We start from the raw sequence: 26,911 nt of genomic DNA on the forward strand, positions 1-26,911 counted from the left end.
TGAATGGAGGCCCGGAAAGGCCTGGCGGACTTACCTTCATCCAGCACTTTTCCACCAGGCTGCTGCTTCCTGAGTCCCGGACTTTGAGGTAACAGTCGACTGCACGGCTGTACTCCCCAGCCAGCTCCCACTGTCGAGCTTGTTCCACTAGTCCCTCCATGCCCCTGTGGAGGAGAGTGCCTGTGACTAGAGCAGGGAGCAACCGCATGGCCTGTTCTGTGCACACCTTGCGCTCCACCCCCGGCCCTGCCACCACTGCTTGGTGCCTGGATTCATACCTGGCCCCCTTCTTGGTGGCTTCCCGCTCATACTCTTCCTGCAGTGCCTCCAGCTGGCCCGGCACATAGTCCTTGCAGATCCTCAGGGCATCGCTCCATAACCCGGCTTCCTGCTCAGATGTCCAAGGATCAGGGGGGGCAGCTGCAGGCGTTATAGCTTCCTAATGGCAGGTGCTACGGCCCACGATTCCCGGGTGCTTGGCCCTCTTTTGTCCTTCCTCTGGTTTTTCCTTCTGCCTCCCCAATGCTAACCTCCTTGCTCTTCCTCAGCACCAGGGGTCAGTACAGTGCTCTGTGGGTGCTCAAACCCTTTTACTGTCCCCTCAGGATTCTGAACCCTGTGCCCCACCTTGTAATAATTGAGGGCCAGGCCTGGTCTCTGGGCTCGAAGCAATAGTCCTTCCGCTTTCTGAAAGTCCTTCTCCTCCAGGGCTCCCCGGGCCTGCCCCACAAGCACCTCGGCGACGCTGTCAGGGTCATGGGCCTCGGCCACACGCTGCGCTGCCTCCCAATCCTGGTTATGGACAAACCTACTCCCAGAAGGGGACAGAGTGGGGCTGAGTACAGGACTGAGGGTTTGAGAGTGGGAGGACAACAGACATGTTGCTGAGGGGATATAAGATTTTAAGATTTATTGGTACTAGGTTTAGATGAAAGTGAAATGACAACGAAAGATCCTGGGCTGTGCCTGGGCTGACAGGATTAGGGAACTGATGGAGTAACTCACATGAGAACTGCTTCCTTGGGTTTACCAGCCCTGATGAATTCAGCTTCAGCCTCTTCAAATTTGCCCTACAGAGAGAAAAAGGCAGCCATACATGAGAAGGAAATTGTTATCACAGGAATTTGTGCCAGGAGGTGGCAAGACCCAGCAGCAGAGGCCTAGGGCAAGGAACAGAGGGCTCTGTGGTCAGGGTCAAAAACAACAGAGAAGGATCCCATCTATACCTCATCCTCCAGGTACATCGCATATCTGAGGTGAATCTCAGGAGTTTTATGCTTCAGGGCCAGTCGAGAGAGTTCAAAAGCAAATTCAAAGGAGCTGAAATGGAAGATAAAGATAAGGTTTGCATAGTCAGTGCTTTCTTTTATAAGAGAAGATAAATAGAGGGCAGGGGAAATATAGAAAGGGGAGAAACACTGCTGGTGGGAGGCAGCGGAGGGCTCCTGGTGCTCCCACTACCTCCTCCTGAGCCACATCTCCACTGGCAGAAAAATCTCTCAGAAACAAGACTGCCCTCAGCAATGTGGCTCGATGCAGGCTTATACTGGTGCTGGAAGCATATGCTGAAGAAGAGCTCCTTTTGCATTTTAGGGAATCATTCTTCCCTTACTCAGAAGAAAGTTACTGCCTTTGAGCAACTTTGCTTTAAAGGCTTAAAGTGGGCCTCCCTGGTGGCTCAAGAGCTTAAGCACCGCACTAAGAAGCAATCTGCAGCCTCTGCAGCACGAGGTCGATCCCTGGACGGCCAGTGAGCAACCCACATGGGACAGCAGACCTTTTCTGACCTGCCCGCTGCTCCCCTCAGCAGTGTACTTTGGTCAATCTGCCTGATCTGTTCCCCACTCTCTCTGGTGAATCCTCTCACCCTCTGGCCTGTACCCCAGCTCTTGTATGCATAAATAAATAAATCGTTTTTTAAAAAAATAAAGGCTTAAAGCAAAAGCTTAAACAGCCAAAGATGAAGTACTGTTACGAGCCCCAGGGAGTAAGAACAGAGCTACTACTTCCTTCTTGCCTCTTTATCAAATTCTTCCAAGTGTCTCTCCTTGGAAAGATCCTTTCTTCACTCCTATCAATCTCCTGGAAGTGCTTTTGAGTTAGAAATTGACTTTTCTTCTCTAGACAGAGGTTCTGTGTGGAGCAGCAGGAGTGGAGAGAAGGTTGAGAGCCTCACCAGTTGTCAGCTGCGTGGTCAACAGCAGCTTCCAGGAGTCCCAGCTTATTAAGCAGCCTAACTGCGGCCTCTCCGCCCAGGCTCTTTGCCCATAGGTAGGCCACGTGTTTGTGGGCATTCGCCCCTCCGTGAGCCTTGGCTACCTATAAAGCAAAGCCACTTGGTAATCCTCCAATGCAGGGGTGCACGGCTGCTTGCCTCTCATCTCCACCCTGACCTCAGTTTTGACAAGAATCTGGTACTTGTGCTAGAACAACAGAAAGAGAGCTAAGTTTCAGGATCCCTTTAACTTGCTTGGGGTTCAGGAATGATTTCAGGTAATCCACAAACCCTTAGAGTGGTACGTGAAGTTGTGTGTCCAGGTATGGACATTTTTCAAAGATACCCATGACCAGTTTAGAAGCAGACAGTCCCTTGAGAGGGGCAAAGAGAATGAATGCAGCCCCAGGGTGACCTGGACTCCTTACCCGGTAGGCCTCTTCCCAAAGCCCGTTGGACCGGTACATGTTCACTGTTGCCTTCCATTCCTGGGCCTCGAGGTAGTGATACTCGGCCTCCTGTAGTCGGCCTTCAGTCTCCAGCTCCTGGGCAGAGGGGGGTCAGGATGGAGAGGGAGGAGAAGGAGCCTTTTTAGGGAGGAAATGGGCAGGAACAGAAGGGCTCACCTTGCCCAGATGCAGGTGTGTGTCACTGAGGAGATCTGGGTGGTGCTTCCCCACCAGGCGGATCATGTCATCATACAACTTGTGCTTCTTGAACATGGTGATGGCAAGATCAGGCTCTTCCACAGTCACATAGAGCCTGGAGGTGAGAGATACACGTGGGCCTTCTAGGCCTAGAGTCCTGCTGCTAGACCCAGATCCTGTCACTTCCTTCCGGAGAGAGGGCACACGTCCTCAGGCCAGCCCCTCCCTCCAGCCTTGAAGCTTCACCTCCTCCTCCACCTCTACTAGGGCCACAGCTCACCTTTCTGCTTCGCGGTACTTGCCCTGCTTCTCCAGCTCCTGGGCCTGGGTGATGTATAGCACCGACACATCTTCTGGTCTCATGCACTTCATTGCCAGCTGTGCAGAAATGGAGCAAGAGCAGCCTCAGGTGCCCATTTCCAAGGGACGCGGAGGGATAAGCAAAGCAGTCAGAGAAGTGGGGCTTAGGGGAACCTGTTCCTCAGGAGCTTTGAACTTGCCCAACAACCAGAGGAGGTCGGTTACTGCCACTCTCCCTGCCACTCCTGAGAGTGCATGAGATTCAGGAAATTCCAAGACCATAAGGAGCAAAGTAAGAACTACATTCTGCAAAGGCCCGAGGGTCAGAGATGCCCTGTGCTGGGCATATGTTCCACTACCATATTCCTACCATCCCCACTGGGCTCTGGGAACAGAAGCGAGAACATGTTATCAAGGTGACTAGAGCTCTTAGGGGTGCTGCTTCAGATTCTCCAACTCCCAAACCCATCTGCTTTCTTCAGGATGAAGAGCCCCAGGTTAAGGAACAAGGGCCTCTCTTCAGCCCTGTCTTCACCCCACTTTTCCCTGTGGCTAGGAATCAACACTACCCAGAAAGTTCTTTCTCAGCTTTCAAGGAACCTGGTGAAAGGGGCAAACTAGAGACTCAGGAAAGTGACAATACAAACACAAAGGCAAGGGACTCGCTGGTCAGCTCCCGCCCCCATCCTCCACCTTGTGGGCTTGCTCCCAGTGGCCGGCCTGGGTGTACATGTCGATTGCATCTTTGGTCCGATCTCCCTTAATGTAGAGCTCCTCAGCAATCTGTCGTTGAGAGAGGAAGAGGCAAAAGGTCAGAGCAACAGACTGAAAGCAGCCTCTAAGAGGAAAGACCAAACATGAGCGGGGTGGAGCAGAGCTGGGACACCATTATCTAGAAATAGAGAGGGAAAAGATACTGTCTCAGACCTACTGTTTTCCAAAAAAGACCCACCAAAACCATGAGGATAAGACAGTGGGAGCTGAAGGGGGTCTCACATTTCCGCAATGCAAGGCAATCCCGCACCGTGGCGGTGATGGAAGGATTCATGCACCATCGCTCCCGCTGGCACAGGAAGAGCGCTAGAGACTTGCTATGTACACCTGGCAGTGGAGTCTGAGTCAGCGGGAATGAAGTGGGGGAAGTAAATATCTTTCTTCCCATTCAGGGTGGTGATGCTGTTGCGCCCCAGAAAGTAGGATTTGGTGAGGTGGCCCCCATTTCCTGTTCTGGGTTTTCTCCTTGTTACCCTGAACTGCATTGGCTCGGGCTGCAGAAAGGGGTTCTTCCTCACCTCGTACTCTTGCAGAGACGCATAGTGTTGGGCCACACGAGGATAGTATTTGGATGCAATGTTCCGGTCCTGCAGATCTAATATATAAATTGCTTTCTTCCACTGGCGGGCACCCAGGGCAGCCTCAATTGCCTTAATGGAGCACCTGGCATAGTTGGGAAAAGCATGAGGAGTGAGGAAGATGGATGGAGGTAGGAACATTTCAGGCATACTCCAACCTACATTTTGAGATCTTGCTTCTCTTAAGCCTTGGTACCTTTTTCTCACCCCATTAGCTACCACCTCCTGCCCAATCTCCTGTGCACCTCTGCCCCCCCGTACCTGGCCTCAATGTAGTGATTAATGGCCGCATCAAGCTGCTTCTGTTGCACCAAGTGGTCCCCCCACGCTTCCTCTAGTCTCACCACCTCCACTGGGAATGCCAATCGAGCCAGTTCCACAGCTGCCAGAGAAGAAAGGGAACTCAGCCCAGACTTTCAGGGGTCCTTCACTCAACAAAAGTAAGACAGGGAAGTGGGTTGTGGAAAATAGGTGAGAAGTGGAGGAATGGAGGCGAACTGACGCGTCACCCTGCCAGATGCACAGAACTGGTGCTGGGGAGGTTTGGGCAAGAGCTTCCAACAGTGAAGACTGGGCTGAGGACGGCGAGTACCTTTCATGAATGCATTGCCTTTACAGAAGCACTCCAGGGCCCGCTGGGGGTTTCGGATCTTCTCAAACAGATCGCCCGCCTGCTGACATATACTGTGTTACTTCACTGGGACCCTCCTACACAGACTCAAGCAGCAGCACCAAAAGGAGGAGAGTCAGCCACAAGCAGGGAGGGCGAGGTACTCCAAGACTTGCCTGGGTAGGAGGGGGCACTGCGCCCTGGAGCTAGGGATGGGAATAGGAAGTCAGCCGTACCCTTTCGTACAGCTCCCCCTTGATAAGGGCCGCGGTGATGTGTTCTACCAGCTCGGTGTTGGCGAGCAGCTCCTCTCGTGTCAGCACCAGCCGAGCTGCTTTGGCAGGGAGCCCAGCTTTGAGGTAGAGGCTGATGGCTGCGAGCCCATCCCCTTGGCTCTCCTGTAGTTCACCGGCTCGCTCTTCTTGCTGTGTGTCCATCAGCCACTGGTAGTAACCCCGGCGTAGCTTCTCCAGGGCTGGGTGTCCCTGGACAGAGGAAAATTGGGAGTCCCACCTTCCTTCCTGCCCTGCTACATCCCATTTTCAATCTCCTTGCAACATTGGAAATCCTCCCGGTCACCCATGTCCTAACTCCTCACCCTATCAGGTTCCAGGTCCAACCCTGTTCACTTCTGAGAGCCTCCTTACAAAAGGAGGTTCTTATTTTTTGTTTTAATTTAAAGATTTATTTACTTATGCATACAAGAGTTGTGGTGTAGGCCAGAGGTGCAGGTAAGAGGATTCACCAGAGACAGAGTGGGGAGTCGGACAGGCGGATTGACTGAAATACAACTGCTGAGGGGAGCTGCAGGCGAGACCGGAGAGGTCTGCTGCACCGTGTGGGTCACCTCCCTGGCTGGGGATCGAACTCGTGCTGCAGTGGCTGCAGATAGCTTGGTAGCACTGAGACTTAACCCCTTATGCCATGAGAGAGGCCGCAAGAGAAAATTCTGATACTGGTGGAACCAAGTTCTGAGCAACCATGCAAAAGACAAAAACAGTACCTTGGCTTCAGCCACAGCGATACACTCATCCCAACGGTGAAGCTCCTGGTACATGTCCATGGCCTCCTCAACAGCATTCTGGGGGAATACAGGTAAGAACAGAAGGATGAGATATGAGGATCAGAAGTCAGAAAATGCTGCTCAGCTAGTGAAGATGCCAGCTCATGAGGCATAAAAGTCTTACCTTTTACTTTCTATATAAGCCAAGGTGGGTTTATTATGCAATTAAATGAAGTTTAAGCTCCAGAGCACCTAATTTGTGCAAGTCGCTTCCAAGGTAATTTTTCTTCAAGAGAACTCAAATTGTATGAGTTTCGGGCCCTACAAAACCCCTGAATCTGGGCCTCCCCGGTGGCGCAGTGGTTGAGCGCTGGGTTGCGAATCTGCCTGTAGCCTCTGCAGCGCCGGTTTGATCCCCGGCTGCTCCCCGGCCACCGGAGGAGGGTCCCACATGGCACGCAGACCTCTCCTGCCGCCCGCTGCTCCCCTCAGCAGTGTACTTCGGTCCTTCTGCCTGCTCTGCTCCCTGCTCTGGCTCTGGTGAATTCTCTCACCCTCCTGCACTTCTGACTATACCCAGTGCTTGTATAAATAAATAAATAAATATTAAAAAAAAAAACAAAAACAAAAAACCCTGAATCTACCTCCATGCATAAGAATTGTGAGGACAGGCTTTAGAGTGCAGGAGTTGATAATAAGACTGTTTATGAAAGAAAAAAGTAATCATAAGGACTAACATAGAGGAGGAATCTAAGCAGGAGTGAAATGAACTGTATAAGCCTTTCCAAAGGTTCTCAAACCGCTGCAAGCCCAGATGACCAGTGCTCTTCCTTACCCCGAGTTTGCCTCCCTTTCCCCATCTGATCCCTTCATCTCCTGTTACCTGTTCCAAGAAGATCATTTCAGCCAGTTTGTAGTTCTTCTCCAGCATGGCTAGACGTGCTCGGACCTGATAAAAGTCTGTTCCTTCTCCACCCTACAGGGGAAAAGGAGTTTTGGTTATTGTCAGAGCAGGAGTCATTTTGACTGAGTGGGCTGAGACAGGAAGGCCAGAGGGACGTGGAAGCTAAAAGCTTCGGAAATTGAAAGGCTTCATGGGCATAGAGGTTTGAGGTTTAGCAAACAATTCCAAATGTTCCTGCTTCAGGGAAGAGGAGGGTGGGCAGGGTAGAGGAAATCAGTGATGGCTGGAAAGCTAGGAATCATGGGGCTGAGTACTAAGAAATTCTAGCTTGAGAGGCTGAATCAATCAGGATAATACTTGCATATTCTCGAGATACTTGATCCGCAATCTCATTGGTCTCATGCAGGAATCGAGCTTTTGCTACATGGCCCAAAGCAGAAAAGCATCTATAGTGTGGAAGCAATGATAATAATAAATTAACATAATAACAATAGTAATATTATTATAGATCATCATTCATTCATTGGTTCAGCAGAAGTATACTGAGCATCTTGTACATGAAAGGCACTGTTCTTGCCACTGGACAAATGGCATAAGACGGATGAACGTCTTGCTCTCAGGGAACCTACTTTCCAATGGAAACTAGTAAACAAAGATAATGTGAGAGAATGAAAAATAAAATAGTGAGATATTATGGATGGAAACTGAGGGGACTATCTAAGTTGATAGTCAGAGAAGGCCTCTCTGAGGAGCTAACATTTGAACTGTGACTTGAATACAAGAAAGAGCCAGTCATGGCAAGATGGGGAAAAATTGTTCTAGGTAGAGGAAATAGTGTAAAGGCCTATGGCAGGAATGAGCTTGGCATGCTCAAAGGGCCAAAAGGATGCCAGTGTGGCTGAAGACCAATGAGCAAATAGGTACCAGATATGAGAAGGAAGTAGAGGCTAAATATTGTAGGGCCTTGGGTCAGGAAGTTACTGGAAGATTCTGAGGGAAATAATGACACAGTCTAACTTGTGTTTTAAAAAAATTACCTTAACCACCAAAGAATCACCAGTCCTTACAGATTAGCCCAATCATACCCTAGACATGATTAATTTAACAATAGAAAAATATTTTACAATGGAATGAACCCTCCCAGAAAAGGAACACTATAGCAGACCAGTCCTGTCTCTTTTAAACACAGATCTCTCCATGCCTGGTTCTATGCAGGAACCTTCTTCTCCTCCCTCTTTTTCTGTAATAAACCTGCCCTTCTGAATTTAACCTTCAAAAAAATAAAAATAAAAAAATTACCTCAGCTGCTTTGTAATGAATGGATTGTGGGAATATAAGAACAGTACCAGTGGGACTAATTAAGAGGCTTTCTTAATTCTGCAGTGGGGGACGGTGCTGGTCTGTTCTAGAATGGAGACAGTAGAGTTGGACCAATAAGAGATTCAGGATATGTCTTGAAGACCCTGGATCAGAGTCCCTGGGGTTTGCTGATAGCCTATCTGTGGGTTAGGGGGAAAGGGATCAAGGATGACTCCCAGCCAAAATAGCAGCAGTTGACATTTATTGAATAGGTACAATATTGTAAACTCTTTGTACAGATCCTCTCACTTGTTCTTCACCACAACTACCTTTCTTCTTTACCAGCCCATGAGGTAAATACTATACTTATCTCTATTTATACGTAGACAAAATGGAGAAGGCAAGACCTGGAAATCTATCTGAGATGACACCAACCGACAAATGGAGACAAGATTTGAACAAGAGTCTGGAGTCCCAAGTTGATTTGTGCAAAATTCTATTAACTACAGTCCTATATACCACACTTGGAATATCCACTTAATGTGTGGGTTATAGGATATGGGCTTTAAAACCTTTGATGGGGCACCTAGTTACAACAAGGTGTACAAAAATACAATAGCATTAAAGACACAGTCTTATAATCTAGGATGGGAGGATTCTGTCACACTTGTTGGAAGGGAAGCAGTGCCTTAACTCTGGGTAGGAACAGCCCACAGGCAAAATAGCTAGATGTCACCCCTTCTAGCCACTTCGCACCTCAGTTCTGTATGTCTACCTCACCTTTCAGCAATGTGTAGCTGCTTTGCTTCTAGTGCCAGTTTACTCAAGGTTTTCCACATTGCCTCTGTTTCTGGGGTCATTTCAAGAGTCTCCAAGAAGGCTGTGGCCCTGAAGAGGGAAGAAACAAAGCACAAGGTTTGAGTCCAGGGTCAGGAAGACACAGGTGATGGGGCAGGAGGAGGGGAGTGGTCAGGCAATTATTTGCCTTTTTTGTCTAGTCTGCCTGGATCACCAAGTGCTGTTTAGCTATAGCCAGTTTTACAGGCCATCCCAGGTTCCCCTCTCTGAGCCGCCTTTCCCCACCACCTCACTGGTTATCAGCCCAGCCCCTCACCGCGTGTAGTTGCCGTCATCAATGGCTGTTCCAAACTCGATAAGGCCCTCATCCAATGTGTAGGCGACTGTAGTCACACCTTCAGTCACCATCACCTCAGTCTTTCCTCCACTTCGCTCCAGACCTACAACATCGCCCTGCAAAATTTCAACCCCCCACCCCAAATTGTCAGGTTAGTGTTTCTACTGACTCCACTGCTGAACAGACTCACCCTCACCCAACCTACATACTCATACACACAGGGAATTATATACAGTGGCCCTTGTTTTCCTAATATTTAGTTTCTCTCAAGCAGATAAAAATTCCTTATCTATGGCAATATACTTGGGTTAAAGTACATCCATATCATTGCCCTAATGCTTGGAGGTGTGTTGACAAAGTGTAACAGCCACATCTATCATACTTCTAACAGTACCTCCAGGTACCCTTAAGGGTCCTCCAATTAAAATACAACTTGAACCTGGGACATTCCTTTCAGTGCATTACAGTGTTCAACTGAAGAAATCACTAAGAATGTTTCCTACTCCTTTCCCACCCTTTCCTCTCAAAGAGAAAGAGAGAGAGGGAGGAAGGAAAGGAGAAAAAAAGAGAGAGAAGGAGAGGAAGAGAGAAGGAGGGAAGAAAGAGGTAAGTTATAACCTGAGCAGGTAAAAATGAAGGGGGTGTGGGGAAGGATGCAGTTGCCCTGAAGGCAAATACACTATCAGGAGAGTAAACCTGGGGTCCATCAGCAGGATGGGGAAGCCAAAGCTGAGAGCCCCTCATAACTCTGGGTCCTCTTTACAGTAAAGGGAACGGAAATGGTACAGGTCATTGGACCTCAGTGCACCTAATGTGCCTCATTCTTGCAGAACCAAACACAGATCTTCTGCGAAGGGAAATAAGCCTATGTTAGACTGTTAGAATTCCAAAAATTTTTGTTAGTTAAAAAAATAACTGGCCCCAAAAGTAATCATTCATGCAGGGTCCCACAACAACTTAATTTCAAACTGCAGTTTTGGCCTCTCCCCAAAGTGGATTTTTGAACTAACCAATCTGGAGTTTCCTGGCCAGCAGAAGTGGGGTAACTGCATAAGACCCCTTAAAGGAAACCATAAAAGGAAGATGGCTTTGCTTGAAATAATCTTTCTTTCGCTAAATAACCTTGTCCAGCACCTCTGTCTGACTATAAAAACCTTCCATTTTGTACAACCTCTTCCAGAGCCTTTCTACTTGCCAGCTGGGATGCTACCCAATTAATAAACTATTTAATAAAGCCAATTAGACCTCTCAACTTATTTCAATGTATGTTGTTTGTTCAATACATTCAACTTAACATGAGCTCACAATTTAAAAAATTACCAAAATACAAGTATAGTAAAGGACTCAACAATAAACAAGGATCTCAGACATTAAAAATGTCATATTAAAAATAATTATGGAATACATAATTATCTATGAAACATTTAAAGACCTAAAAGATGGAATAAAAATTAAGTAAGGTGGACTTCCCTGGTGGTACAAGGGAGGCACTGCACTATGAAGCAATCCACAGCCTCTGCAATATAAGTTTGATCCCCAGCCAGCCAGGGAGCAACCCACATGATGCAACAGACCTCTTCCGTCTCGCCTGCTGCTCCCCTCAGCAGTGTATTTCAGTCAGTCTGCCTGTTCTGTGCCCCACTCTGTCTCTGGTGAGTCCTCTCATCCCCTGCATTTCTGGGCTTTACCCCAGCTCTTGTATGAATAGATAAATAAATCTTTAAAAAAAATTAAGTAAGGAACAAGAGACTATCAAAAAATGTCAAATAGACTGGAGAAAGAATCAAACAAAATTTTCTGAAAAAATTTTATGCTTGAATTAGTACAAAACTTTACTTCAAATAAATAGCAGATTAGACAATGATGGTGAATTAAGGAAGTGATAGATATATCTACAGTAATTATCCAGAGTGTAGCATGGAGTGAGGACAAAGGAAATGTGACAGAAGTTAAAAAGATATAAAAGATAGGACAAAATATCTCAACATATGCCTAGCTGAGAATGGGGATTGTGAGAGAAGAAACAGTGTTTAAAGAGATAATGGCTGAGAACTTTCCAACATTCATGAAAATATGTATACTCACAAATACAGGCAGCACAACATATGCCAAACAGAATAAATGGAAATTTGTATCTAGACACATGGGGTAAAACTTCAAAAACACCCAAGGAAAAGATGTTAAAAGCAACCACAGAGGAAAGGCAGATTGCTCCTCGAGAGGGCCTGCTATCCAACATTGCAGAGCCAAGGAGGTCAATCAATGGGACGGTATTTGTAAAAGGCTAAGAAAATTTAACTGTGAATCTAGAATTGCATATTGAGTTCAAAATTTTTCAAGAACAAAGGTTACATAAAAACACTTTCACATAACCAAAAACTGGATGTTTATTATAAGAAGACTTTCACTAAAGAAATTTCACTAAAGAAATGTTATTCTTGGGCCTCCCTGGTGTGCAGGTGGTTGAGCGCCGCACTGTGAAGCTGTCCGCAGCCTCTGCAGCGTGGGTTTGATCCCGGCCGGCTGTGAGGGTCCCACATGGCACGGCAGGCCTCTCCTGTCTCACCTGCTGCTCCCCTCAGCAGTGTATTTCATCAGTCTGCCTGTTCTTGTCCCTGCTCTGTCTCTGCTGAATCCTCTCACCCTCCCACACATCTGGCCTGTACCCCAGCACTTGTATAAATAAAAAATAAATCTTTAAAAAAAGAAAAAAAATGTTATTCTTCAAGAAGGAGAAAAAGAATTCCAGAGGAAAGATTGGCAATACAAAGGAAGAGGTAAACAGAGAAACTGGCAACATGATGGTAAACCTAAACAAATCCTGTTTGTATAGAGTAATAATGTCTAAATTGGGAGATAGCAAAAGGGAACTATAATACTGGACAACAATGATGAAGTGGAGGTAATGAAAAAGGAAGCCTTTTAAGGTCCCCGTATTATTTGCAGGGGAGGGTTAGGTTAGATGCTGATTAACTTTCAACTTTGTTAATTTAAAATACATGGTAAGCTTTTGAGGGTAACTGATACAGAAATAGTATGTATAATCTCCAAACCAAAAAAAGAAAAATAGGTATTTATAAAAGAACGAAACAAAGACCCAACATTAATCAGTCTAAAATGAGAAAAGGAAGGAAAAAAAAAGGTGTCAAAAAAAGGATAAAAACAGTGTCAAGTACTCTCTCCACACCTACACCAGTCACCTTAGCCTACCATGCGGAACACTGAATTTTCGTAGGTTCCTCCCAAATTTTGGAAGATTACAGGGGGTGTGTGATGTGGTGAGACAGGCGAAGGGTCTTATCTGCTCTCTGAAAAGAAGAAACTGAGTGGCCTAGAGTTGAGAATCAGCACCCGAGGAAGTGACAGAATGGCCTCTCTGGGGGCGTCTTTCATCCAAGGGTGCTCTACATCCCCAGGGCCACTGTAATAGAGACTCAGACTCCAAGGATCTAATGTATTACTGGAAAAGGATGATTCTGGGGCCAGGCCCACTGTGAGGAAAGAGTCTAAGCTCCCCTTGCCAACTCCATCATAGAGGTTAGGGGTCGTGGGCAGAAGAAAGCAAATAACCTTTGGAGCCTCCTCAGGATTCCAATTAATCAGCTTGACACTATGTCTGAGGTGCCCCGGTGTTGACATACCCTGATAGAGGACATGGTGACCCTCTCAGGCGCCTCAATGTTGTACCACACACACAAGTTATTTCGGTTCTGAGCTACCAGTACATCACTTCCCGGGACCCACTGCACGTAGGAGCAGAAGTTGAGGATCATTGTCTTAGAGCAGCTTTCAATATCATATAGATGTAACTGGAGAAAGAAGAGGTACATGGCACAATTAGAAGGGGGTGTGGAGTGTCTTCTGAGCTTGATAATTTCCCCAATGGTGAGCATCCTGCCGGTCAGGGACATGCTGACTGGCAGCAATCCTTGGAGCTTATGCTGAGTTGGTATATCCTGACTCTGGCCAAATAAGAGATGACCAAAAGGGCAAAGATCTCCACCATAAGAATTAAAGTTAGGTGAAGGTCAGACTTTCATTCTTAGAGTAATTCTGGGCCAGTTACTACCAGGCGAAGTAAATGGTCTAGAAATCTGTGATGTAGCTTTCACATGACAATGAAAAATCACCAGACACTTCTGCCCCTGAAGCCGAGCTCTTTGGTGATACCATGCTGAGATCAGAATAGGTACAGAGCTAGGAGGATGGTTCTGGGCCCTCGACTAGCTTCAATGCTGTCAGTTAACGTAGCTGAGGAGCACTGGAGCCACAGGTATGGGAAGGGTCACCCAGGAATGAGGACAAAACACAAGTAAGGGAGTGTCATGAGGGCACAGATTTGCAAATATTAAGTTGGAAACCAACTCCTAATTCCTCTCTTGACTTTAGTGGTGCTATCCTGGTATAATCTCCTTAAGGGTAGTATGAATGGGTTGTGATATCGGGTACAAGGAATGCTGATTCCTCTGTGTTTTTTTGCTATGCTAATGGCATAGCACCAAGCAATTATGTCCCATCCTGCCTCCCACCCCTGGTAGCAGCGAGTACTACATCCTCCATGGACCCGAACAGCTAAGGCCTTAGTAATCCTTCTCACACGCAGTTTCCGATCCCTGAAGAGGAGCTTGTGCCCAGTCTCATTAAGTTCCAGCCAATCCACACGGCTCTCATGGCTGATGGTACCAATGTTGTAGCCACCAATCAGATCCACTATAGAGTAAAGAAGACAGAGTTAAGAAGAGAGGTTCCGCATAATCATACACAGGGCAGGAGACAGCTTGCAAACATCTGGCCTTATAAGCATATGTTGGGCTTTAAGAATGTTCCGTATGTTAGATTATGTCATTGAGGAATATAAATGGCCAGCAATATAAGTTTGCTAAGGTGCTTAACATGCTGGGTTTCTTTTACAGTTGCAGAGGTTTTGTTTAAGTCTGCAGTTAACTCAAAAGATCCAGATCCAGCAAGTAATGTTATTCCTCTCTAGAACTTTTGGTTTGTCTCAGGCAGATCTGAACTGTAGAGCAATTGGTTTCTATTACAGTATCTTCTGGAAGGCAGTGCTAAGCACACTGATGATGAGACCCAACTATAGCACACTAGTAAGAGGAAGCTGAAAACGACTTTGCTGTTCATACTTGCTCCAATAAATTACCTATACATTTGAGTGCCTACAATGCAAGAATATTGGGGCAAATGTTTCTCTCTGGTGAAGGTCCAGAGAGAAAATAGAAGGAACCTCAGACTACACCTAGGCTGGGCAGTACAGAGAATGAGTATTTTAGTTTAGTCTGAATATTGCAGACAAAACAAAATAATCACAATTAGTACAGACCACTCACAGTTGGCTAGGATTCTTTCAGAGAGTCTCTCAAATTCATTACAACTCCCATTCACAACTCTTACTGATATACATTATTAATGAACAATGTGCCTACCTTTGTTATACATGTGGAAACTAAAGACCAAATGTCAGATAATGTCTACATCTGGGAAGACTAACTTATAAATGACTTTAATGTCAATTAAAAAACAAAAATCATAGGGGCCTCCCCGGTGGCGCAGCGGTTGAGCGCTGGGTTGCCAGGCTGTCCGCAGCCTCTGAGGCGCCGGTTCGATCCCCGGCTGCTCCCCGGCCTCTGGAGGAGGGTCCCACATGGCGCGCAGACCTCTCCTGCCGCCCGCTGCTCCCCTCAGCAGTGTACTTCGGTCCTTCTGCCTGCTCTGCTCCCCGCTCTGGCTCTGGTGAATTCTCTCACCCTCCACACGCTTCTGACTGTACCCAGTGCTTGTATAAATAAATAAATAAGTCTTGGGAAAAAAAAAAAAAAGATAGCCTTTTAAAAAAAAAACAAAAAAAAAACCCCAAAAATCAAAAATCATAGAGAGCTAGAACTGTGGGGGACCCTATTTCTAGGAATACACTGAGTTATATACAAAATTATGTGTATGTGCCTATTTTCCTGGGAGAGAAGCTATGGTTTTCATTAAATACTCAAAGAGGCCAGTGACCCAAAGAGATTAAAAGAACTCTGTCCTAGTATATCCACTGAAGGTGAGACCTATAGAGTAAAGTGACTTGTCCAAAGTCTCACAACTCATTACTGCTGTTGGAACTACAGCATTGGACTATATTATTATTTCCATTATCATATAGATTATTTCCATTATATTTCTGTGCTTAGCAGCCTGATGTGAAACATAAACTCATGAAATGTAAAGATATCTTAAGAACAGACTCATGTATGTGGGAACTTGATTTATGAGAGATGACATTACAAATTAGTGGGTAAAAAAATGAACTTTCAATAAATGATTAAATATATTACAATATGGAAAAAATAAAATTAGATCCCTACCCACATTATGCATAAAAATAAATTACAGATTAAAAGCAAAATTTAAATGTTGAAATCCTTTAAGAAAGGATTTCTTAAATAAGATCTCAAAAATTACAAGCAATTTCCTTAAAAAGTGATAAAAAATGGACATTAAATTTTTAAAAATCCAAACACTAAATGATGCCAAAAACAGGAGTAAAGATATGCCACATGCTGAGACAACATTTCTGCAATGCAAATAAACATCAAAGGCCACCCATGTACATACACAGAACACCTTCAAGGCAATAAGGGAAAGATAGCCCAATGTTAAAAACAGGCAAGGGATATGAACTGGCAGTTCACAGAAGAAATCCAAAAGGCCAATGAATAAATGAGCAACAAAAATTAATACAATGAGATGGTATTTCACATATATTACACTGAGCCAAATTCTGAAGTCAGGCAATTTCAAGTACTGGAGAGGATGTGGAACAATGTGGACTCTAACTGCTGGTAGGAATGTACATCGGTACAGTCTCTTTGGAGAGCAGTTTGGAAGTATTTAGTGAGGTTTAGTGAAGAAACACCTCTTGTTTGACTCAGCAATTCCACTTTGGTTTTATTTTTTTTTATTTTATTTTTTTTAAACATTTTATTTTTATTTTTATTTTTTTAAGAGGCATGTATTTTTATTTATTTATGATTTTTATTTGTTTGTTTGATTGTTTTGTTTATACATGCACTGGGTACAGTCAGAAGCGCGGGAGGGTGAGAGAATTCACCAGAGCCAGAGCGGGGAGCAGAGCAGGCAGAAGGACCGAAGTACACTGCTGAGGGGAGCAGCGGGCGGCAGGAGAGGTCTGCGCGCCATGTGGGACCCTCCTCTGGTGGCCGGGAGCAGCCGGGGATCGAACCGGCACCGCAGAGGCCGCGGGCAGCTTCGCAACCCAGCGCTCAACCGCTGCGCCACCAGGGAGGCCCTCCACTTTGGTTTTAAACCTTAAAGAACTGAAACGTGCAACAGTGAAAAACCAACAACTTAACCGTCATCAATAAGATTAGAGAGAAATATCAAAGGCAAATATAATGAAATGTTAGAAGTTGATAGTACAGGGTATGGATGTTTTTTATTATTATTTATTTTTAAAATTATTATTTTATTATTATTACTATTATTATTGATAACTAACGTTTATTAAATGCATAATTAGGAACTATTTTTATTCCCAGTTTGTGAAAGAGAAAATTGACATACAGAAAGGTAAAATAACTTACTTAAGATCACATAGGTAGTAAGAAGTGGGGAAGTTTGACTCCAGAGTCCTTATTCTTTTTTTTTTTTTTTTTTTTATAGAGGCATGCTTTATTTATTTATTTATTTGTTTGTTTTTGTTTATACATGCACTGGGTACTGTCAAAAACGCGGGAGGGTGGGAGAATTCACCAGAGCCAGAGCGAGGAGCAGAGCAGGCAGAAGGATGGAAGTACACTGCTGAGGGGAGTAGTGGGTGGCAGGAGAGGTCTGCGCGCCATGAGGGACCCTCCTCCAGAGGCCGGGGAGCAGCCGGGGATTGAACTGGCGCTGCAGAGGCTGCGGGCAGCTTCGCAACCCAGCGCTCAACCGCTGCGCCACGGGGGAGGCCCTAGAGTCCTTATTCTTAACAAGTACAATATATAGGTATTTTATTCCCTATATGTTTTAAGAAATACTATACTATTTTTCTATACTCACTCCTATGCTTAAGATATTTCATGATAAAATGTATATAAAATTTATAAATGTGAACATTTGTATAATGCAAAGAAAGTCTGCCATCACTAATTACTTATAACAAACTGTACAACAAATAAGGCCTATTTAAGTTCTAAGAGTACATGGATTCTATGAAATCTAAATAAGAAAATTCATAAATTTGCTAATGGTTATTTTCTGTAATTCATAATTTCCCAGCCCAAGAAAAATGCTTACAGAATATGAATAATCATGGGCAGGCCTATGTATGCATCTACATTGAGACATTTAGATACAGAGACATACATATGGATTTAAACATTTCACATATCTATTGTAAGAGCGAGGTCAAACATTTACCTGGTGCCTCTCAAATTCCTGGATTCTCCACTGAACACAATCCTGTGATAGGAAAGTGCATTATAAACATCTATTTTCTTAATAAAAATATGAGAGACTCTTACTCACCTATAGCAATTGTCTTAACATCAACAAGATAAGCCAATTTCTTATTTTCTTCCATTCCTCTCTGACGTCTCTCATTAATACGGACACTGAAACATGAAGGGTGAGATAAGGCAAAATGGGTTTAGAGAGTTGGGATATTATCAAGGGTTCTAAAGTACCATCTGGGTGACATTTTTGGATTAAACTGAGGACACAGGAGTTAGAAATCAAAAAGAAATTCTTTTGGATTTCAAAAATTTAGAGAATCTTGTGGGATTACCTGATAAGGTGAGGGTTCATGAATTCAGTGCGTACAGAACCCAGGGTATCATTACTCCCATATTCCACCAGGGTCAGCTCTCCAGCATTGAAGATCATGCACACCTGGCAACGAGGGAACTGTTACGTGGTGGAAGGTTGCATGAAGAAAAACAGTAGAGGGAGGTGTACTGTCATTTGAAGTGACTACCACTTTTCTCCTTCTAGTGTTCTGCTGCCTATTTCACCCTCCTGGCCTTTTTGTTTGTTTGTTTTTTTAAGATTTATTTATTTATGCATACAAGAGCTGCGGGGTGGGGGCGGGGGGGGGGCGGTGAGAGGATTCACCAGAGACAGAGTGGGAAATAGAACAAGCAGATGGGCTGAAATACACTGCTAAGGGGAGAAGCGGGCACGAGAGGAGAGGTTTGCTGTGCCATGTGGATAGCTCCCTGGCTGGCTGGGGATCAAACTCGTGCTGCAGAGGCTTCGGATTCCTACATACTGGGGTGCTTAACCCCTTGCGCCACCAGGGAGGACCCTCCTGGCCATTTTTAATCTAGCGTCTCTTCAACTCCTTGGGACTCGCCATCCTTCTCACACAGGAGCTAGGAGGAGGCTTATTAAGGTGGTGATGGTGAATCAAATTCTACTCACATTTTCATTTTCAAAAAAATACTTCTCATTGCCACCAGATCCCTGCCAAGCTACCTGTGAAGGGAGAAGATATAAGGAGCGTGAATAATTATCCAAGAATGACAGGGTGGGAGGCAGAGAGCTCAAGTTTGGGGAGGCTTTGACAATGCACAGAGGAACTTTGTCAGACTGTGTCCTTGTCCCTGTTTCTGAACGATGGTATAATAACAGTCCAACAGTGGTAATTCATATTACAGAAGTCCAAGCCACTTGGGTCTCATTCTCTGAAACCAGGTCCCCAACATCAGAATGTTAGAAATCATCCCCCTATAGACCCTGGCTCCCCTGAAGTAGCAGCTGAAGATGCTTCATTCTGCACCCTTCCATTTTTGGTTCCTACCTCACTCAGACGATTGGTATTCAGGTCTCCCAGCAGCAGTGTGTCTGACGTGTGGGCCACCAGGTAACGTTCCTTTCCCAGGATTTTCACCTCCTCCACCTCATAGCCATAGTGTGACTTGAGTACCACTCGGGTACCTGATGACAGGTTCTTCACGATCACCTTGGCAAGGGACAAGTCTGAGATCCCAAGGCTTCCCCCAACCCATAAGGGAGGTGTAGATGCTGTGCCCTTTGCCCACCTCTGCAGTGCTTCACAAAGCTAATATCCTGCTTCCTCACCTTCTCTAGGATATTGTTGGTAATAAGGACCTCTCACATATATGTAGTGCTTTTCTATTTACCAGATGCCTTCACATATCTTTTTTGATGCTTATAATACATATGAGTCTGAAAGTTCCACCAGGAAGAACCAATCACTTTCTCTATGTTCCTGTAGCTCTCTATACAAGACTTTAGGCTAATTTTTACCATAGTGTACTGTACTCTTTTCATATGTCTGTCTCTTTTAGTAGAAAGATTTCCTTAATTAAGGGATGACATATTAGAGATAATTATCTCGGGATGCTCAATGCCCAACAATGCTGACACAGAGAATGGATAAATGTTTCTAGAGAAAAATGAAATAAAGGAACTGATGGGAAATAAGTGCAAGGAAAAGAGGACAGAGCTAAGGAAAGAGAAAAGTGGGCTCAGGAACTAAGAAATTAGTTTGCAACATCATACATGGGGAGTTCGGAGGCCCTAAAACAACAGAAGTCACACTCATAAACCTATTTTTCAGCTTCCCAAATTGATAGCATATAGGCATAGAGAAGTAAGCGGCAATTTTTGTTTCCCTTAGGCTTGGTGTTTAAACATTTTCTTAAAGCTATGGCAGGAAAACTGTCAGGGAGTTGGCCTGACATATTCACCGGAGGGTTAATTTGACACTGTGGTGATGGCCAGAGATTGAGAAATAGTTGCAAGGATGAACAAGCCATAGCAAGGTCAGAGAGCAGCAGGCTGTTGGCTGCTTACCTGGCTGGGTCCCACATATGTCAACTCAAACTTGTTCTTGTAAATGCTTCTCCGGAGGCAGCAATCAAACTGTTCCACTCCACCACAGAGTGTGCCCTAACAGAGAAAATGACAGCATAAAAGGTAACACACAGCACACTGGCTTGGGAAGGGTATCTAGAGACATCCTCAAAACCTGGGCTCTAGGGCCTCCCCAGTGGCGCAGCGGTTGACCACTGAAAAGCGAAGCTGCTCGCAGCCTCTGCAGCGCCGGTTCGATCCCCCGCTGCTCCCTGGTCACCAGAGGAGGGTCCTGCATGGCGTGCAGACCTCTCCTGCCGCCTGCTGCTCCCCTCAGCAGTGTACTTCAGTCCTTCTGCCTGCTCTGCTCCCCGCTCTGGCTCTGGTGAATTCTCTCACCCTCCCAAGCTTCTGACTGTACCCAGTGCTTGTATAAATAAATCTTAAAAAACAAACAAACAAAAAAAACAAACCTGGACTCTAGAATCTAGAAGAGTTGGTAGTGAGAGGTTTGGTGGGTTTCAGACAACTCTGTCTTTTTTAGCCTCCGATAAAGTATGAATAGTTCTTTCCTACCTTTAATATCAGATTTTTAGGTTAGGGTCAAAAGAGAAGAGCAGAGTCAGGAGAGAGTGCTTTAGGATAAGAAGGACTTGTCCTACTTTGAAGAAAGTCACCAATGCAGAAAGGGGTTACTAGGACACACCGCACAGAGTCGTGAACCATCTCGCTTCCAGGCCAAGGCAGTGACAGTGTACAAGTTCGCAATCTCCTTGGGTTTTGCCTCTTCCCAGATGCTTCTTCGAGGGCTCCAGTTGAGCACCCGAAGTCTGAAATAAAGTATGTGGCTTTTAGATAAAGGATGTGGCTGAGTGAAAGAAAAAATGGGCTGGTAACTAATGGAACTTATTCTTACTGTGTCAGAGAAGAAAGGAAATAAAAAAGAACAGGCAACCTAAGGCATTGAGTAGGAGAAAACAAAAAGGTTCAAAGGAAATAAGTTGGGAAGATCAAGTGAAATGGAGTAAGAATGCTGAGTGTGGAGAAAACTAAAGGACATCCTGGCTGGTGAGAAAATGAATTGTCAGAAATACAGAAAAAGACTAGAGAAACTGTAGGAGTCAGAGAAGAAAGGAACAGAAAGAGACACACAGAAGACTGAAGGAGAGAGAAAGATAAAGCTGACAAAGCTGGGGTAGAAGAGCTCTAAGGAATTGACAATACTCAGGCCCTTGCTGTTTACTCTTCCCTCCTTCACCAAACACTTGAGCACAATCGAACACTGGAGATGAAGATATGAGTAACAGGCCCTCTCTTCAAGGACATATCAATTTAGCCACAGAGACCAAAACTGTAATATAATGTGATAAACTCTAAGTCAGTGGTCTGACAGGAGGCAAGGGGAACACAAAGAAAGTAGAAGTGAATTCCTCTCTGGAATCCCAGGGGATGACACAGGTACACGAGAGCAGGGTGCAGTCTGTTACTGCCCTGGATAGCAAGAACAGGAAGAGGAGAGTGCATGATTTCAACCATGAGCATCGTTCATAAATAAATAAATAGATAGATAAATAAATCTCTTTCAATATAAACTGGACTCTGGCCCAGTCTCCCCCTCTGGCTGAAAATAACTGGGCTAAAGCAAAGCATGTGGACGGGGCAAGTAGGAAGAAGATGCAAGTGGAAAGGAGACCCACCTGTCATAACTTCCCAGCACAACAGACTGGCCCCCAGGACTTGCTGCAGCTGTGGTGAACTCCCGTTCCTGAGGGTCACGGCTATAATCAAAAGTCTGTAGCACATGGCCCTCCTTCCCATAGGCTACAATCCTCCGATCACAGCCTGCGGCCACAATGCTGTTGGTTGCCCAAGCCAAGGCATAAGGCGGACATGGGTGGTTAACCAACTTCCCCTAAGGCAGAATTAGAGGGTTTCAGTCACACTGAGGATACCACTCCAGAAATTTCTCATTCATACCACCTGATACACTCACTCTGCAGAAATCTTTCTTCCAACATTTTCCAACTCCCATCACATCCTAATCCCGAAGACTTCACAAACTGTCTTCTGTCTCATACCCATACACACATGACACATCCCCACACACTGACTCTGGGGCTAAAGAGGAAACCTCAAACTACTTGTGTGTTGGAGAGCTTTAATACGTTACCTAATAAGGCCTCCCCAAAGGGAAATGTCAACACTGATTAGAGATTCATCAACCCTCTTTAGGCCCACAGAGAACACATGGGTCTTTATTTTAGTAGGGGTAAAATTACTTAAGTATCACACAAATAATTTGTAATATAAATCATTCAAACAATAGAAAATTAAATAGAGTAAAATATGAACACTTTTTTAACCCCCCATCTTTTCTCTTGCCCCTCTGGACAGTAAATAACAGTTTTTCCCCCTATGAATTTACATACAAAAATATACTTTTTACAGGAATGAGAATAATTTTCACCTTTTCCCAGAGCCTTTTCCTTTGTCTCAAGGTCCCTTCCACTTGAATCATCTTTCCCATAAATATTAATCACCGCTTCCTAAACATAAATCCTTTCTGTGGCTGCCTTCAACTGTCTCTTGCCCCGAGGCCTCATTCCTCTAGTTCCCTCCCCTTGCACTTCCATCTAAATTCCTTAGATGCCCAGCTTCCCTCTAGGAGGGCGCATGGGATTTCCTTATCCCCCTATCCCAGAGCATCCTTTATTCATACCTGTGACTCTCCAGAGCCTTCATCATCAAAGAAATATCTAACAATGGTGCCATCAGCATGACCAGAGAGAATTCCTTTCCCCGAGCAACTAAAAAGGAGTAAAAGGAGAGAAATACAGGAAGAGGTTATTGTGGTTCACCAAGAAAGTTTCCTTTCTCTGTCAAACACGACCCTGCCTGTCCTCCCTACCCTTCATTCTATCATCTCCCAGCCTGGACTTCCCTGTAGCTTTCTCCTATGATTTCTAAGTTCTAGGAATATTGCTCATCCTTACTCACTTTGTTGTCAGTGACACCACATAAGAATCTGTCCCATAGATGGTAGATGACTTATTAGTTTTAGTGTTTGCTAAGCGAACCTGAAAATGGAAGAATGGACACAAGTCTGGTTAGGCTACTTTCAATTTCACCTAGGTCCTAATGAGGGAAAGAGAAAAAACAAAAAAACTGGCCCAATATACTGTCCCCCATGACCTGATCCCCTCTCTACAACCATTACCCCTACCCATAATCTCCCTGGCCTTTCTCTTTGCTCCTTTACCTTCCCTTCAGCTAGTCCAAAGACAATGATGTATTCTGCTGGCCACTGAAGACAAGTAACAGCACTCTGTAAGAAAGAAATAGTGAAAAGAGTAGCCCTGTGTGTTAGGGCAGCATATTCTAACAACCTGAATCAGAACAACCTGAATGCCCGGTGGCCCACCCCATCTGCCTATAGGAACGGAGACAAAGGGACAGCTGGACTCTAAGGAGGACAGCAGATGAGGATGAGCAGCCAGGAAACAGCATCCATGCAGCAGGAAAAGCCAGATTCAGATGTTAAAAATACAGCTCCTGACTGCACTTATAAGCAAATATATTGATACCTGTTTGTACATCCTAATTTGGTTTGACCTTACCGTCTGGATGAACTTGTTACAGATAACTTTCTTGTCACCCCTGCCAAATAAAAGGAGGAAACATATTAAAGACCATTTCCATAAACAGATTGCCAACTAAGGCTGGGGCAAGGGAAGAAAGAGCTGACACCTTCCCTGGCCCACTAGTGTTTCCTACTACTGAACAGGAGCCCGGAAAGGAGGCATAAAAGGGAGTCTGAGTAGCTTTGGAACAGTAATTTGGAAGCAAATCCCTCAGCTTTCTCCAAGATTTCAGTGTCGCCATGTTGACCTTAGACTGATTCCTCCAATGATGGGATCACAGAACACAAGGAGTAGGCAAAGGTAGGGAAGCAACAGGAGATTCCAGAAGGCCTCTGTCTTCTAGACTCCACCTTGGCTCCTCATCCTCTCCACTCTCCTCCCTAATGAGGCATTTCTTCTTGCTTTCCCCTTTCTTTTCTGGGCCACCCCATCTCCCAATCACCATCCTTACCAATCTTCTCCAATCTTGTAGACATAGATGATGTTGTCAGTCTGTCCTATGGCAATCTTTGTGGAATCGGGAGAAAAAGCCATGCCCTTCACCATATAGCTCTTCCTGCCATACTAAGAGTTAAAAATAAAAAAAGACAAAAGAAGTAATCCATATACATGAAAGAGAAAAGAGAGGAAAAGAAAAGGTACATGTGTGATCATAACAGACTGGAGAGACTTATCCTGAGAAGAAGCGGGGCAGGCTGTTTTCTGTGCTTATGGCTATGGCTACAAGTGGATTAGGAAGCTCTCTAGGTCAGTAAGGCACTGTCAACAGGTTAAGGTACATATGAGTACTCTCTTCACCTTCATGTCAGCTGGTTTGGTAGAGAATTTATCTCTCCGCTCCCCATGTTCATCATACAGCAACACCACTCGATCCACTGTGCAGACAGCAAATTTGACATTGTTCTGTGACCACGCCATACAGGTCACCTTTGCAGCTCCATCCTGTAGCGGTAAAGGGGGCAAACATCAATCCAGGTGCCCAAAGCGTTTATAATTCCATTACTTCCACCATTATAATCAATTATCACTTCCCATCTCTTGATTACATTAGGGTAGAAGGGCTGAGTAGTGCTCAGCAACCCTTGCTGATCATCTTGCATCATTGCCCTATCCTGGGTATTTGGCCTACACCGTTATATCACCTCATTTTGAAAGGGTGAAAGAGGATTTAATTTCCAATTATTACAGATTCAGGGGCAATTATGGAGCAGTGAACAAAACTTGCTTTTATTCTAATTTCTTTCTATTCTCTAAATTCTACATCTGTGAAAACTGCCTGATTTCCACCATCAATTAATTCACATTTCTCCACAACACGTACCTCACAGGACTATTGTGAAGACTGAATGAAGTAGGGAATAGAATAATAGAGAAATTTTAACAAGCCCTTTACCACAGACTAGGAATTTTGACAAGTGCTTGATAATACATTACCCATTTTACCTCCTAACTCTGCAATCGATGCTGTAATCATGCCTCTTTTACAGATGGGGAAACTGAGGCTAAAGTTCAGTAATTTGCCCAAGTTCACATACAGTTTGTAAGTGGCAGAATCAAGATTTAAATCCGTATGTCTGATGCCATAAACCACAATCTTCACTTCTTGTACTACCTGGTGCATATTAAACACTCAATAACAGTAGATACCATTTTTATTAGCTTTGGATTTTGACGGGCCTCCTTGCTTGTCTATCAGTTTGCACACAGCTTTTCTGTTTACAGTTCTCTTGTGCATATTATTTACCTCTCTCCAAGTTCCCTAAGGTTGTTATTATTATTACTCCCGTTTTCCCAATGAAGAAGCTGGGTGAGTGCTCTCAAGAGACGGAGATTAGGGTGAGAGACAGCGGTATCAGGTCATTTACTTAAAGTAGTGATGGTGGGCTTCCCCGGCGGCGCAGCGGTTGAGCACTGGGTTGCGAAGCTGCCCGCAGCCTCCGCGGCGCCGGTTCGATCCCCGGCTGCTCCCCGGCCACTGGAGGAGGGTCCCACATGGCGCGCAGACCTCTCCTGCCGCCCGCTGCTCCCCTCAGCAGTGTACTTGGGTCCTTCTGCCTGCTCTGCTCCCCGCTCTGGCTCTGGTGAATTCTCTCACCCTCCCGCGCTTCTGACTGTACCCAGTGCATGTATAAACAAAACAAACAAGCAAATAAATAAATAAACATGCCTCTATAAAAAAAAAAAAATAAAGTAGTGATGGCGCTGGGACTTGAATTCTGGTCTCCTAATCCCAAAACTCTGCCTGTCTCCATCACGTTTCAGGGTTCCTTCCCCAGTGCCCAACTTTTTCTGAATCTAAGCTCTTCGCCTTCAGAACAAACGGAGCGGTCTTCTGCCCTCCCTCTTTAGGGCTCTCACCCAAAGCACTTCATTAGCCCAGAGCAGATTTATGTTCTTTGTCTACACGTGCGCTCTCCCCCTAGTACAAAGCTCCTGAAGGCAGGGGCAATAAAGGAGGTAGTTCTGGGCCCCTCAAAGTCCCAGGCAGAACTTGGTACACAACTGATGTTTAATGCAACGTAATGAAAGCTACAGTGGGCAGAGGTCCATCGCGCCTCCTCAACTCTCCCCACCAAGCAGAGTCCGATTAATGGCGATACCCTTCAGTCTTCTGCACCCGGGGGCGCTCAGCATCACCACACTTCAGTTCCCCCGCCTTTCGTGGAATGTTTAGGAGGGAGGGGGGGGCAGAAGCACGCGACTCCTCACCTGAGGGCTCAGCAGGGTCCTCAGGTGCTTCAACTGCATGACGAACACCTGTCTTTCGGACGCCACTAGACAGCGACAACTCCCGCGGTTGCCTGGACAACGCGCCACGCAGCCGCAGCGACTAGGGCTGACGCAGAAGCGACCAGAACGCAACACCCGTCGCAAGGTCACTACGTAATTCGCGGTGAAGGCAACAGAACGTGCGCAGGCGCAGTGAGATCTAGAGCGGGCCCCAGAGGGGACGAACGAATCCTCTCCCCGACCAATCCCATCGCTGCAGG

At 45.4% G+C, this 26,911-nt stretch overlaps 1 protein-coding gene across 2 annotated transcripts in view; it reads right to left on the bottom strand.

Moving 5' to 3' along the window:
• IFT172 (intraflagellar transport 172) overlaps window positions 1-26,669 on the bottom strand; it is a gene marked incomplete at both ends in the record, with an annotated part of 33,636 nt that extends 6,967 nt beyond the window's left edge. Inside the window, 35 exons of one of the 2 annotated variants that reach the window (XM_084234666.1) lie at window positions 35-164; window positions 279-388; window positions 628-808; window positions 1,006-1,070; window positions 1,227-1,320; window positions 2,177-2,319; window positions 2,644-2,760; window positions 2,842-2,977; window positions 3,143-3,240; window positions 3,856-3,945; window positions 4,455-4,599; window positions 4,776-4,896; window positions 5,107-5,185; window positions 5,361-5,609; window positions 6,128-6,205; window positions 7,011-7,103; window positions 7,393-7,477; window positions 9,111-9,218; window positions 9,445-9,581; window positions 13,107-13,208; window positions 14,063-14,175; window positions 17,989-18,074; window positions 18,248-18,351; window positions 18,883-18,936; window positions 19,262-19,423; window positions 20,281-20,376; window positions 20,987-21,110; window positions 21,978-22,192; window positions 23,000-23,087; window positions 23,278-23,357; window positions 23,540-23,605; window positions 23,898-23,937; window positions 24,373-24,485; window positions 24,720-24,863; window positions 26,631-26,669. In XM_084234666.1, coding sequence (XP_084090792.1) covers window positions 35-164; window positions 279-388; window positions 628-808; window positions 1,006-1,070; window positions 1,227-1,320; window positions 2,177-2,319; window positions 2,644-2,760; window positions 2,842-2,977; window positions 3,143-3,240; window positions 3,856-3,945; window positions 4,455-4,599; window positions 4,776-4,896; window positions 5,107-5,185; window positions 5,361-5,609; window positions 6,128-6,205; window positions 7,011-7,103; window positions 7,393-7,477; window positions 9,111-9,218; window positions 9,445-9,581; window positions 13,107-13,208; window positions 14,063-14,175; window positions 17,989-18,074; window positions 18,248-18,351; window positions 18,883-18,936; window positions 19,262-19,423; window positions 20,281-20,376; window positions 20,987-21,110; window positions 21,978-22,192; window positions 23,000-23,087; window positions 23,278-23,357; window positions 23,540-23,605; window positions 23,898-23,937; window positions 24,373-24,485; window positions 24,720-24,863; window positions 26,631-26,669 — 3,885 coding nt within the window. Of the gene's footprint in view, window positions 1-34; window positions 165-278; window positions 389-627; window positions 809-1,005; window positions 1,071-1,226; window positions 1,321-2,176; window positions 2,320-2,643; window positions 2,761-2,841; window positions 2,978-3,142; window positions 3,241-3,855; window positions 3,946-4,454; window positions 4,600-4,775; window positions 4,897-5,106; window positions 5,186-5,360; window positions 5,610-6,127; window positions 6,206-7,010; window positions 7,104-7,392; window positions 7,478-9,110; window positions 9,219-9,444; window positions 9,582-13,106; window positions 13,275-14,062; window positions 14,176-17,988; window positions 18,075-18,247; window positions 18,352-18,882; window positions 18,937-19,261; window positions 19,424-20,280; window positions 20,377-20,986; window positions 21,111-21,977; window positions 22,193-22,999; window positions 23,088-23,277; window positions 23,358-23,539; window positions 23,606-23,897; window positions 23,938-24,372; window positions 24,486-24,719; window positions 24,864-26,630 lie in introns of both variants that reach the window. The other variant, XM_084234665.1, reaches the window with a different exon arrangement.
• Between the last annotated feature and the right edge of the window lie 242 nt (window positions 26,670-26,911).

Source organism: Talpa europaea (assembly GCF_964194135.1).
Source record: "Talpa europaea genome assembly, chromosome: 6".
In the NCBI taxonomy this organism is placed as follows: Eukaryota; Metazoa; Chordata; class Mammalia; order Eulipotyphla; family Talpidae; genus Talpa; species Talpa europaea.